Here is a 14,464-nt window from a genome sequence, read left to right on the forward strand (position 1 = left end):
AGGAAATGTCTGAGTCATCTTCCTCTGTTCATCCTCCTAATAAGAATTCCAGGATTATGGACAGATACAGGAAGCGCGTTTTCAGTTCAGCAACTTTTTCCATGCGTTCGCTGAACTACCTCACGCATTTTACACGACTTCAGAGAGATCTCATTAAAGAGTTGGGAGATACTCTCCAGGGTAACATAGATGCTGCTGTCTCTGATAAGGTAACAGCACAACTTAACACCCTCACTTCGATAGTAAACTCGTCCTTGAGGCTCATCTCGTATGTGGCCAAAGGGTCGAGTAGGGCTGCAGTTTCAGCGATCGTTCTACGGAGGCAATCCTGGATGCACCTTTGCTCCTTTGTGGAAGCCTTCAAGTCTTCCTTTACCAATGCCCCATTCGATGGTGCCACCCTGTTCGGTCCCAAAGTGAAGGAGACTCTCACTCGGTGTGAGCAAGAAGGTAAGACCCTGTCTGCCATAGGGGTCCATTTTTCCTCCCTGACCAGACCATACCCCAAAGGGCAAAGAGGTGGAAAAATGTGGTTCCGAAAGACTCAGGGATCTTTCCAGCCCACACAGAGCGACGCCCCCTCCAGAGGCAGAGGAGGAGGCAGGAATGGAAGATGCCGCCCAGGCGGCAGAGGGCGTCCGCAGAACCAGGGCGACAGGGATAGCGTCCCTGGGAAGCCCTTCCAGCACTCCTGAAGGGTGGCCCAACTGTCATACTGTGGAGGCAGTCGGGGGTCGCTTAGCTTTATACCCAGAGGCCTGGCTAAGTCTTGCATCGGATTCTTGGGTAAAAAGCATTGTAACCAGAGGATACAATATCCCTTTTATCACCATGCCTCCCCAACAAAAGAGATTTCCAGATGTTCCACCCAGTCTGCAAAATCAAGCAGCCGTAGAAATAAAAAGGCTGCTCAAAAAAAGAGTCATCCAACCAGTCTCAGCGGACCAGATAGGATCCGGAACTTACTCAAGGTTCTTTTTAGTTCCAAAGAAAACAGGGGACTGGAGGCCAATTTTGGACCTCAGCAAACTCAATATCTTCGTAAGGAAGGAAAAAGTCTGGATGGTCACGCTACAGCCGATCCTTCCCTTTCTACAGAAGGATGATTGGATGTGCTCTATAGATCTCAGGGATGCTTACTACCATATCAAAATGGCCAAAGCGTCCTGAGATCATCTGCGCTTCCGGCTGGGAGCCAGTCATTTCCAATTTTGAGCACTGCCCTTTGGTCTCACCTCAGCCCCCAGGGTGTTCACCAAATGCATGACAGTAGTGGTGTCTCACCTGAGGCGGTTAGGATTCCAGGTGTTTCCATATCTAGATGACTGGCTCCTCACTGCCACCACCAAGCATCGTCTGTTACAATCCAGGGAATACACGATCAACCTTTGTTCCCATTTAGGGATCTCAGTCAATTTTGAAAAATCTGCCTTATCGCCCTCGCAGCATATTTCTTTCATAGGGGCGGAATTAGACACTACTACAATGCTGATCAAACTCCCACAAACAAGAGTATCAACCCTCAGAGACCAGGTCGCTATTCTGATTCAGAGCAGAAAAGTTTCTGCGGCACAAGTGCTGAAAGTGTTGGTCTTGATGTCAGCCACGTTGATTGCAGTTCCTCTCGGCAGGATGCACATGAGGATCCTCCAGTGGCTGCTCTTCGCGCAGTGGTCATTCCAACAACTCCCTCTGTCTCACCACATCTCGATCACGGAATCTTGCAAGCGGGATCTTCAATGGTGGCTAAACAGCCAGAATCTGACGATGGGTCATCTGTTTGTATTACCCAGTCCTATAGCCACAGTAACCACGGACGCTTCCCTGATGGGGTGGGGGGGACTTTTTCAGGGGAGAACAGTCCAAGGAGAGTGGTCCAAAATAGAGTACAATCTGCATATCAATGTTCTGGAGCTGAGAGCAGTGTTCCTAGCATTGCAACACTTTCACGAGTCTCTACCTCTAGGAACAGTGGCAGTTCAGATGGACAATATGTCGGTGGTCTGGTACATAAACAAGCAGGGTGGAACCAGATCTTATCCATTATGCAGAGAGGCCCTGAGAATTTGGCAATGGGCGGCATCCACAGGTCATTTTCTGATAGCAACGCACATCCCGGGGTCATCCAACGTCACTGCGGACAGGTTGAGCAGAGCCATCCTGTTACCTCATGAGTGGTCCCTGAACAACCAAGTGGCGGAAAGGATTTTCCGCAGATGGGGCCAGCCTTGCTGTGATCTTTTTGCATCCCCCTTGAATGCCAAATGCAGAAGCTACTTTGCCCTTCTTCCCCTCCGGGGGGTGCCCCCAGGGTCGCACTAGTGCACAATTGGCCCCCGGGTCTCCTGTATGCTTTCCCTCCTGTCCCCTTGATTCCCAAATTTCTACAGAAAGCCAGGAACCTGGAAAGGATGATCATACTCATAGGTCCATTCTGGCCTCGACAGATCTGGTTTCCCTTTCTTCGTGCCCACCTGATGGAGGAACCATGGATGTTCTTCGTTCCCCATTGCTGCAGTCCTTACTATTAATACCAGAGTATAGGCTGGGCGTCGGTCAGGCGCGCTAGACTGGCGATCAGTACCCAGATGCTCCGGCGCCCGCCGAATCAAGAAAGCAAGGACAAAACAGCGAAGCCTAGGGTTGATGAAGAGTTTCTTTGGAGTCTCAGGCAGAGACTTTACTGTTACAGGATGTGCCTTCTCGTTCTGTGCCTAAGAAACATATGCTTAAAATGGCAGAAGATTTGATTACTATGATTAGAGGTTCTATGCCCTCCTGATAAGAGGCCTAGGGTGGAACCTGAGTTTGAGTGTTTGGAACAGTATTCAGAGGCTTCAGAGTCTTCTAGATTTGCAGGAGTTTCCTCCTTATTCTGATTCTGATGTGGATGATTCCACTCCTACAGCTTCTCCTCCTGAGGATTTCTCATTTTCAGAGACTCTGCATTCCATGAGAGAACACTTTAAATGGGAAGGCCAAGATTACTCTGATTCAGGAAAAGGCTTTTAGCTATACCTCCTGTGTTGAATGTGGTGGAAGATGTTTTTGCAGAGGCTTCCTAAACCCTGACTCTTTGCCTCCTGCTCTTGTTAAACCTGATAGGTACTATAGGGTGAAGTATTTGTTTAAGAGTCCTCCAGAAACTGTTTCTCAGGGGCCTAAAGGTGTTAAGGCCTCTGTGGTTAAAAATCCTGTTCCCACTGATAAAGAGGCAAGGGCTTTGGATAGGTGGGGAAAGAAAGTGTATACTTCTTCCACTCTAGCCACGAGCGTTGAATTGTCAGTTTCACATGCTAAAATATCAAAATTATCTCCTTTCACAATTGAAATCTAAGGTAGATGCTTTAGCGGAAGGTATTGAGTGTAAAGAGTTGCTAGATTTAGTTCATGTGTCTGAACAAGTAGGTAAGCATTCTTTGCAATGTGGTTTTGATGCTGTACGGGCCTCCTCGGGTGGCTGCCACTAGTTCTGTTCTTCGCATGCCTGGTTGAGGGATCAGAATTTAGCTGAGCATGTTAAAACAAGGATTTTGGATGCTCCTTTACAGTCTGATGTGTTGTTTGGTTCGCCTGTGGAAGCAGTTTTAAAGAAAATGGAAGACAAAGCTAAGTCTATGCAAACTGTTAAAGATTTTTGCAGGTTCAGCCACCAAGTTTAGTAGAAATTGGCCTGCTAAGGGGTGGACATATCCTGCTTATGATTCCCAGTCTAAGTTCACCTGCTCAGACTTCTGGTGAGGGCAGGGGTCAGTCCTTTCGTAAACAGACCCAATGACCTGCCTTTTCAGCTGCCAGTAGATTCTCGTCTGGTAGCTCCTTTGGGAGGAAGACTGTGTCTTTTCAAAGAAAATTGGGATTTAATTACTCAAGACAGATGGGTGTTGGATATCATTCACCACGGTTACAGGTTTTATTTCCATACAATGCCTCCTTTCAAAGGCATGCTCCACAAAGAAAAGAGGCTCACAAGCAAATTTCTCAGTTACTCCAGATGGGGCCATTCAGCCAGTTCCTGTATCAGAAAGGGGCCTAGGATTTTATTCTGTTCCTAGTACCGGAGACCAATTTTGGATTTATCTCTCCTCAACACTTATCTGGACATTCCCAAGTTCAAGATGTTGACGTTACAACAGCTTTTACCTCTGCTGGGCAAAGATCACTGGATGGTAACTTTAGATCTCAAGGAAGCTTACCTTCATGTGCCTATAAGGCTAGGTTGCAGGAAGTAGAAATTCTCATTATCAGTTCTCTGCATTGCCCTTTGGCTTATCTATATTCACAAAGGTTCTGGCTCCAGTGATAGCTTACTTCAGGCTGCAAGGAATTCAAATCTATCCTTACTTGGACGACTGCCTGATTCTGGCTCAAGAAAGGAAGACCTTCTACAGCATCTGGAATATGTTATAGCAGTGCTAAGATGCCTAGGGTATTCTGTGAACGAAATAAAGTCCAGTCTAGTACCCTCTCAAGACATGTGCTTTCTGGGTGTGAGACTGAATACAGCAGCCCAGATGGCCTTTTAACCCCGGACAAACAAAAGAGTCTATCACTTTACTTCCATCAACTATCTCATCAGTCCGTGCTGACTGCAAGGACAGTCCTTCAAGCATTAGGGTTCATGGCATCTTGTATTCTGGTGCTTCCCAATGCCAAACTGCATATGAGGAAGCTACAATGGTATCTCAAAATGTATGGACACAGCACTGCCAGGATTTGGACACTGTCATTCAAATAATACCTTGCCTTCAAAAGAATTTTGTGGTGGGCTCAGGAATGTCACCTAAACAAGGGACTCTCTGTGACAGATTTTAACGACAGATGCCTCGGATATTGCTTGGGAGCTCATCTAAATGGAAAGTGGATACAAGACAAGTGGCCTGCCAGACTACAGCATCTACATATCAACATGAAGGAGATGTTAGCAGTCCAGTTTGCATTAATGGCTTTCAAGGAGTTACTTCTTCCAGGGCAGGTGTTGATTCTAACAGACAACACAACTGTCATGTGGTACATCAACAAGCAAGGGGAACACATTCTTATCCTCTATGCAGGCAAGCAATGATTTTATGGGAGACTGCGCTAAGCTTGCAACTAACTCTTCAGGCAAGGTTTCTGCCGGAGCACAGAACTCCTTAGCAGATGTGTTAAGCAGACAAATCATGGATCCCCACAGTGGAAACTGGATCTTCATGTATTTCAGAAATTGACAGTGTCATGGGGAACTCCAGACATAGATCTGTTCGCTTCTCCACTAAACCACCAGCTGCCAAAGTTTTGCACAAAGGGGTTTCATCACACAGCTTGGAAAGTGGATGCTCTGTCTTTCAGTTGGAAAAACCTTCATGTGTATGCCTTTCCACCTCTGCCTCTTCTTCCAAAGGTACTATTAAAGGTCAGACAAGACAGGCCAAGGATGATTTTGATAGCTCCAGATTGGCCTCGGCAACACTGGTACCCACTACTACGGAGTCTGGTAAAGAAGCCTCCATGGCCTTTACCTCTGATTCCTCATCTGTTATCTCAGAAGGACGGTCATCTGCTCAATGTCAAGCTTCACTCTCTTCATCTAACAGCCTGGCATATTCTGTGTTGAAACACAGCAGGTCTCAACTTCCTCAACAAGTTTTAAATGTGATTATGGAAGCCAGAAGACCTAGTACAAGGAAAGTGTACGCAGAAAAATGGAAGAGATTTTTATTTTGGAGTACAGCAAGAATTTGGAGATTTCTGAGCCTAATTTGAGTGTGGCTCTTCAATATCTTACTGAGTTATTGGACAAGGGTTTGTCCTTCTCTTCCATTAAGATTCATGCTGCAGCAATTTCAGCTCACTATGATTGTGACCCACCATTGTTTTCGCATCCTTTGTTCAAGCAGTTTCTTAGAGGGCAAAGAATATAAGACCCCCACGAGAGCTCCTACTCCTGCTTGGGATCTCAATTTTGTGTTGGAAAAACTTACTCTGCTACTGCTGAATTGAAATACTTGTCATGGAAGACTGCTTTTCTGTTGGCTATTACTTCTGCAAGAAGGGTGTCTGAGTTGCAGCCCCTTATGGCAGTAGAGCCCTTTTGATTTTCCATAAGGATAGGGTATCATTCGTACTAATCCTTCCTTTATGCCTAAGGTGGTTTCTAGTGTGGCTTTAAACCAAACTATTCATTTGCCTACTTTTTATGCAGACCCCAAAATAAAGGGGAAAAGATTTTGCACACTTTAGATGTTTAAGCAGGACTAAGGATTTTAGGCAGTCTCAGCAGTTGTTTGTTTCTTTTGCTTTGAGTTCGCAGGGCAAGCCTGTGTCAAAACAAACTATTTCTAGGTGGATTGGCTTTTGCATTGCATTTTATTATTCCCATCATGGCAAGGAGATTCCAGCTGGGATTAGGCCTCATTCCACTAGGGCTACTGCCACTTCAACAGCATTTCTAAGGGGTGGCAACTAAGGATATTTTGGAAGCAGCTACTTGGAGTTCAGTGCATACTTTCTCTAAGCATTATCACCTTCCTATCTACTCTAAGTCTAGGGCTGGTTTTGCCACAGCTGTTTTGCAAGGCATGTTGTCAGCTCCTGCTTCTTTATGATTTGCCAGCCTCCCTTACCTCTGCTTTGGGATTCTACCCAATAGTAAGGACTGCAGCAATGGGGAACGAAGAACATAGTACAGTTTTGTACCTACCATAAATGTAGATGTTGATCCCATTGCTGCAGTCAATTTACCCTCCTCCTTCCCTCTGTGTTTAGGGGTGGTTGTGTAGGTGAGGTTACATGCTGATATTTTTGTATATATTCTTGTATATATTGTACATATTTTTGGTGCAGGTATTTTGGGCCTTGTCTTTTTAGGGTCTTCTGACATCTGGGGCAAGAAAAGACTGAGGATATGACGTCGGTCATGCGCATTAGTACCCTGGCGTACTGACGTCAGTCTAATGCGCCCTGACCGGCGTCAGCAATATCTCTGGTATTCGGGCCGACTGGATAGCGGACTACCCAATAGTAAGGACTGCAGCAATGGGATCCTCGAACATCTACATTTATGGTAGGTACAAAACTGTACTATTCTGCACCCGGAGCCAGATCTTTTGACTCACTCGTCGGGAGTTCCGCATCCATCCCTACGGTCCCTCAAACTGACAGCTTGGCTGCTCCACTTCCCAATTTCGCCAGGTCAAAGTTTTTGTCTTCTTCAGTATAGCACATCCTATTTTCTTCTCACAAACCTTCTACCAGAAAATTATATAAAAGCAAATGGAAACGTTTTGCTTGCTGGGCGTCAACACAAGGATTAGATCCCTTGGTGGCCCCTATACACAAAATTCTAGAATTTTTAACCACACTGTTTCATGAAGGGGCCTCTACTTCTACGATAAGGGTGCAATTAGCGGCCATATCGAAGTTCCATGTAGGTGAAGGGGATTTTTCAATTATGTCGCACAGGATTTGTAGGGCCTTCATAAAGGGTACCTTTCACCTTCAACCATGCATCCGCGAACTGGTTTCCCCATGGAATTTGAATTTGATGTTGTCTCAGCTTATACTACCACCTTTTGAGCCAGCATCAACATGTTCAATTAAGTATATGTCATGGAAGACCCTATTCCTCATCGCTATTACCTTGGCTCGTAGAATTTCAGAGCTACAATCACTCTCAGACCGCCATACATGATTTTTCACCCTGACAGAGTTTCCTTGCGTACTAACCCGTCCTTTCTCTTGAAGGCATGCTCTGTTCTTAACATTAACCAATCCATTGAACTACCCACATTTTTTAAAAATCATTCAAACAAATTAGAATACATGCTACACAAGTTGGATGTACATAGACAACTGAGATTTTATCTGGACAGGACAAAAGACTATAGAAAATCGGATCAACTGTTCATGTCATTCGCGGAGAATAAAAAAGGCATGGCTGTAACCAAGTGGACGTTATCCAAATGGCTTTCGGACTGCATAAATTTTGTTCATTCTGCTTCAACGCAATCACTTCCATTCAAACCTAATGCTCATTCTACCAGGGCCGTTTCTACTTCTTCTGCCCATGCTGCTCTTCTTCCGTTGGATACTATTTATGCAGCGGCTACGTGGGCAAAACCTCATACGTTTGTTGCTCACTACAAAGTAGACAGGTCCTCCAAGGACAGAGCATCTTTTGGTTCCACTGTACTCAGGAACGTTCTTCCATAGTCACCCAGGGTAACGGAGCTAGGGACGCTACCTGTGTGTAAGAACAAACGTCGAGATCGAACAATTTCACATAAAGAAGTTATGTTCTTACCATAACGTTCCATGTGAATTGTTCATCTCGCCTTTGTTCTTACATCCCCTCCCTCCATCCCCCGCCACGTTCTGGAAGAACGGGTATGACTGGTGTCTGGTTGGTTGGTTTGTCTACGTTGCCTTCTCTCCCCAATCCTCAGTAAGTAGCCTATTGTCTATTTGCCTATCCGAGGGTGGTTCTAGTAGTATTCAGCTTCAAGTGTGTGTGATGGCATGAGAGTTAGACTCAGTGATTAGTACTGTTTTCTGGTTCTTGCAAACTAGATCTGAGGGATGGTAGAGGAAGATCATGGGATATAGTCTGTGCCTCGAGCTTTCTATTAGATGCAGAGCTTGTGAAGCAGCCGACTCAGAGCCGAGGATCGTCTCCGAACCCGTGTGTAAGAACAAAGGCGAGATGAACAATTCACATGGAATGTTATGGTAAGAACATAACTTCTTTATATGTCACTTGGAGCAGACTAAACCTAGTGTAATCTTATGTTTACATTTATACTACCTTAACATAAGTCTTAAGGTTGCTTTAATTATTTAATTTTCCCTTAATTCTACAGATGTTTGCCTCAGGTTTTCCTAGTGATTTTCTGTTTCAGCTGGAAGATGAAGAAGGGAGTCTGGAAGGACAGATATAACTGTAGGAATCCCAGGTTGTTTAGTAAATCTCTCTTCTTTACTGGCATTGTCCAGGAAAATAATATATATATATATATATATATATATATATATATATATATATATATATATGCTGACTTAAAGTTTCCTTATAAACACTGAAGTTGGTAGTGTTGCCAATGTATTGCCCTATCACACAAGCCATGTTTTATCACCAGTCCTTTCTTGCTTCCTGCAACTGTGGTTTGCTTTAACTTTTATCCCAAACATAATGCATGATGCAGTTTTACTGGGTCCTGTGGCCATATGATAGGAAACCGTATAAAAGGAAATCAATGTGTTGGTTGGTAAATATAATCTTGTATTGTAAGGAAGGTCACTGAAAGTACTCTTCTGTTCCTTCTTTGGACCTGTATTAACTGAAGTAAAACAAGGCCATATCATGCTGAAATTCTCTTTAGCCATCTTTATGTAGACTGACAGCCATTTCTCTTACTTTGAGGCTAGGTGCTGGGAAGACATACACCATGCTGGGTACAGACCATCAGCCTGGAATCTACTTTCGAACCCTAAATGATCTCTTCAAAGCCATTGAAGCAACCAGCAGTGACATGAACTACACTGTTTCCATATCCTATGTAGAGGTAAGAAAACCCTAACACTATTTAGAAATCTGGAGACTAAGGGATTATTATTGGATAATAAAGATAAAAATAAGAATATCAATTAATTGGTAACAAGTCTGTATTAAGGGCTTGTGGACAATAAAATTGGAGCAAGCCATACTTTAGAATATGAGTTGAGAAGATAGGATCTGATATCATAAAGCTTCACCTGCAAGAATTGCACAGCATTTATATGAAATTCTGTATACATGAAACTTTCAGATGCTGACAGCTTCACCCCATCTTCAGCATACTGCATCCTCATGTGCCTCTGTAGTCCAATACTCATTTGAGTTGCGTTTCAACAGTCGTCTGTTAATTACTTTTATTTTATCAAAGTATGTTGAAACTTTATACTTTCATGATACACAGTGGGCTGTCTGTTTTTGCTGTGTAGTATAAAAGTCAGACTTTTCACTTCTCCTGTGTTGTGCAACAATGGATTAAGCATATTTAAACAAGAGGGGTTGGGAGGGCTGAAGTCTTCCACATGGAGGGTGCAGTGTGCCCCCCCCCCCCATGAAAACACTTTTCAGGTTTATCTTCCATTGTGTTTAATAACATTTTGTTTGACTGAGAAAAATCGAGAAGGTGTTACTGCTCTGCCAGTGATTGAAGTGAATGTATAGAGTGCATGCTGCAAATGGCTTATTTGGTCCAGCAGGTGGTCAACAGTTTAACAATGGAACATAAACTATCTGCAGATTTAGTGCTTTTCCATTATATGACTTCTCACCTGCTTGCATACTGCAGCTGTTCTATTTTTGGGCAATAATGCTTTATGGTGTACAGTTCCAACACTTTCCATTTTCAGACTTCGATACCTTTGACAATCATTCATTTTGACTTCTCCATCGTAGTATTGTATCCTTCATTATTAATATCAACAAACAATAATTAAAAAAAATGTTTAGAACAAATAAATCATCAAAAAGAAAACTGAAAGCAAAATATAATAGTTTGGTTGTATTATCCTTTCTCATCTTACTTATTTTCTCCTAGAAGAAAGGTGCCTTTCATGGAAATTTATTATAACTAATTATCATGCATTTCATACACAATTCTAAACAAACTCACCATTAGAAAAATAATTCATAACTCTGTGGTCATTTCTGTGTACATTGTACAAGTTAACCACCTGACCACTTCATGTTTTCTTTGCTGACCTATTTTAATTTCTGTTTCATCCACTAATAATCTAACTTCCCTCTCTTTTGGTGCCTCATTTAGTTTCACCTTTCTGGTGATTGCACTGCATTTCAGTATCCTATCCCAAATATCTCATCAGCATAAGTATCTTCATTATGTGAATTTCTTGTCTTCCAAAAATATATGATGTTCATCATATTGATCCCTGCTGTAGTAGCCTAAGCTATATAGGTTACATCCTGCTAATGATATAACAGCTGGCTTGCTTCCAAAGTTTCAGGCCGCCTTTCATGCAGCCAAACTATTAGACAGCTCTTCTCTGTGGCCTTTGAATGATTGACTTTCAGCTAGCATTTCCTCAAGGATGGACAGATAAGTATCTTGTTGGGAAATATCTTCCATTTTACCATTTGTTGCTAGGAATATTATAACATTTATATCAAAATATAGTGCTGTGGACTCAGGCTAGTGTTTTTGTGGTTGTTGCAAAAACATTTTACTTCTAAACTTACTTTTTTCACTCAAAGTTACCTTCTGGGGAATACCTTATGAATTACAATTTTTTGTAAGAAAAAATTTTTACTTTTCTGTCACAATCGGTGGCTAAGATATTTGTTGTCACTAAAAAAATTGCCTCAAAACTTAAATTATTAATGTGAAGTTGTTCAATCTCACCGTTCATTCTTGACTGATGGGTTCGGAGCCAATCCATCGGCTCCAGTACGGCCATATGCAAAGCTCGAGGTCTTCCAGTAGCACGACGCCAAGCCCCTATCCCATGATGTGTCTTACCTCAGATCTAGTTTGCTGTGGCATCTGATCGGAGGTTCCAGTGCAAGCTCGGGCCAGTATAATTTAAAAACTTTAGCAGTTACTTAAATATTTTTACTAAAAATCTGATGCAGGATAGTTAGTTAGTTAGCTTTTATAGCTTCCTTGAAATTCCCCTTCCCATATGTTCATAATATTATTGTTTAAAATATTGGCCTTGTGTGTTTTGGCCTAGTTATTGGTTAGAGTGTGTTTAAATAGTTTTTCTAGTGGCTATAAACAGCCTTTTTCTAGTTGTAGAGAGTTTGGATTCTTTATCTCAGGCTCATTTCTGTGTGTGTGTATTAGAGCCTAGTAGCTTTATTAATATCTGGTTTGCGTGTTGAAGTAGTTATTATGGCGGATGACAAGGACAAACATCCCAAGTCGGGTTTTAAAAAATGTCCGGACTGCAATCAGAAAATGTCAGTGACTGATGGACATGTTACCTGTGTGTATTGTTTAGGGGCTGTCCACTTACAAGAATCTTGTGCTGTTTGCCATTCCTTTTCATCAGGAGATTTGTTAGAAAGGAAAAGGAAGTTAATGGACAGGGGCTTGCTTAAACACCCCTTTCAAGAGGCTTTGAATGACCAGGATGTGGCCAGCAAATCTTCCAAGTCCTCTAAGTCATCTGTTGAATCTAAGGACTCCAAGCATTCAAAAAAATCAAAAAAGTCTGATGACTCTGCAACATCAGCTCCACAGACTACGGAGTCGACTGTCTTTTCTTTTCGGAGCCGGCCCACGACATTGGAGCCGGTATCTGAAGTGCCTCATTCACCATTGCTCCATTTGGCACCATCGGTGCATTCATCTAGATCATCTGTCAGCCTTTCAGATTTGGATATGGATCGATTGGTGCAGAAGCTTTTACAGGCACCAGGCCTTGCTAAATTGTTGTTGGCTCTGACCCAAGTGGCTTCGGAGCGGAAGACCACTACTCCTGCTTTGGCTACTCCTCCTCTGAGCCGTATCAGACCTTCGGAGCCAGAAGAAGTAGACCTGTTGATCGTGGAGCCGAGACCTGCCCTAGTTGTCCTCGGCTCCATCCATTCTGATGTCCTCGGCGCCGACCGGGGACTCTAGGAGCTGACACTCTCCAGTCAGATCCGGGGAGGATAGTTGGACCGACTTGTCGGTGCCAACTCTTCCTCTCAGGGCTTCTGCTCGGATGAGCTTGGCTCCTACCTCCAGCTCAGAGCCCACTGCCTCAGTGTGGGAGGGTTTGATGTTTCCCTCAGATCTGTCGATTCCTTCCTATTGGAGCCATGGTGCCTTCATAGCTGTGAGGAAAGCTTTGTCCCCCAAGACATCCTCGACTTTAGGCCTTGCTTCCTCATCCCCTAAAGTGCCTGTGTCTGCTTCTGCTTCCATCATCCAGGCTAAGAGTAGAGACCCAGAGCCTCAGGTAGCCCCACAGGGTGCCCCCTGCTCTTCTGAGACCTCCCCAGAGGCTCTCACTGAGGAGGTTCCCAGGAAGAGATTGTGCAAGAGGTGACACTTGGACTCCCCACTGGAGTCTTTAACATCTGACACTGACTTGGATGAGTCCCCACGGTCCCCCTCTGAGGATATCTCCTTTGCTGAGATACTTGAGATCCTTAGGCAGAGGGATGATTGGCAGTCCAAAAGCCCTACTGAGGATGGGTCCAGTTCTCCTGAAGGCTTTCGGGTCTCAACCTTCCACCTCTTGGGTGTCTCTGCCCTTCGATGAGCTCATGCAGTTGGTTTCTCGAAGGGCGTGGGAGTCACTGGAGTCCATGGAGCCTGCCACTAGGAGGCCTAACAAGTTTATGTCAGCCCCACCAAACCAAATTTTTTTAACCAAAGGAGTCCCAGTTGATGCCATGGTGGTGGCGGCGGCGGCCACCAAAAAGGAAATGTCTGAGACTTCCTCGTCTATCCATCCTCCTAATAGAGAGTCTAGGATCATGGATAGATATGGGAAATGCATCTTTAGTTCAGCGACTTTTGCTCTACATTCACTGAACTACTTAACCCATTTTACTAGGTTGCAAAGAGATCTCCTTAAGGAGCTGGGAGATGCTCTTCAGGGTACAGTAGCTGCAGGTACCTCTGACAAAGTTGCTACCCAGCTTTCTACCCTAAATTCTATTGTCAACTCGTCCATGCATCTCATATCCTATGCTGCTGATGGAACGAGTAGGGCAGTGGGTACAGGAATTCGCTCTTAGAAGACATTCCTGGATGTGCTTGTGTTCTTTCATGGAGCCCTTCAAGTCATCCTTCATTAACACCCCCTTTAATGGCTCATCCCTTTTTGGGCCTAAAGTGAAGGAAACCTTCACCAGGTGTGAACAGGAGGGAAAGACTCTGTCTGCCATCGGAGTCCGTTTTTCCACCCCTACCCGACTTTATCCCAAAGGTCAAAGGGTAGGGAAAATGTGGTTTCGGAAAGCCCAAGGAGCCTTTCAAGATACACATGGTGAACCCCCCCTCCAGGGGCAGAGGAGGGGGAAATGGTGGAAGACGCTGCCTTTGTGACAGAGGGGGTATGCAACATCAGGGTGACAGAGATCACATCTTTGGGCAACCCTACCAGCGCTCCTGAAAGGAGGCCTGACTGTCCTGCTCTGGAGGCAGTCGGGGGTCGCTTATCTTTGTACCCAGATGCCTGGCAAGGAATAACAAAAGACAGCTAGGTACAAAGTATCATTTCCAGGGGGTACTTCATAACATTTTCCACCCCCCTTCCATAAGGAGAATCCCGGACGTTTCAACCAGTTACAGGGAACAAGCAACTATAGAGGTCCCAAAGTTGCTACAAAAAATGAGTCATCCAGCCAGTCTCAGCAGACCAAACAGGATCCGGAACTTACTCAAGATTCTTTTTGGTTCCAAAGAAAACAGGGGACTGGAGACCCATTTTGGACCTCAGCAGACTCAACCAATATGTAAAGAAAGAGAAGTTCCGCATG

General features: G+C 44.2%; 1 protein-coding gene across 1 annotated transcript in view; it reads left to right on the top strand.

Moving 5' to 3' along the window:
• LOC122816138 (kinesin-like protein KIF19) overlaps nucleotides 1-14,464 on the top strand; it is a 937,234-nt gene that overhangs the window by 328,538 nt on the left and 594,232 nt on the right. Inside the window, exon 6 of the mRNA XM_044088894.1 lies at nucleotides 9,406-9,542. Coding sequence (XP_043944829.1) covers nucleotides 9,406-9,542 — 137 coding nt within the window. The remainder of the gene's footprint in view (nucleotides 1-9,405; nucleotides 9,543-14,464) is intronic.

The sequence above is a fragment of the Protopterus annectens genome, chromosome 12.part0 (assembly GCF_019279795.1).
Source record: "Protopterus annectens isolate FY-2018-M chromosome 12.part0, PAN1.0, whole genome shotgun sequence".
In the NCBI taxonomy this organism is placed as follows: Eukaryota; Metazoa; Chordata; order Ceratodontiformes; family Protopteridae; genus Protopterus; species Protopterus annectens.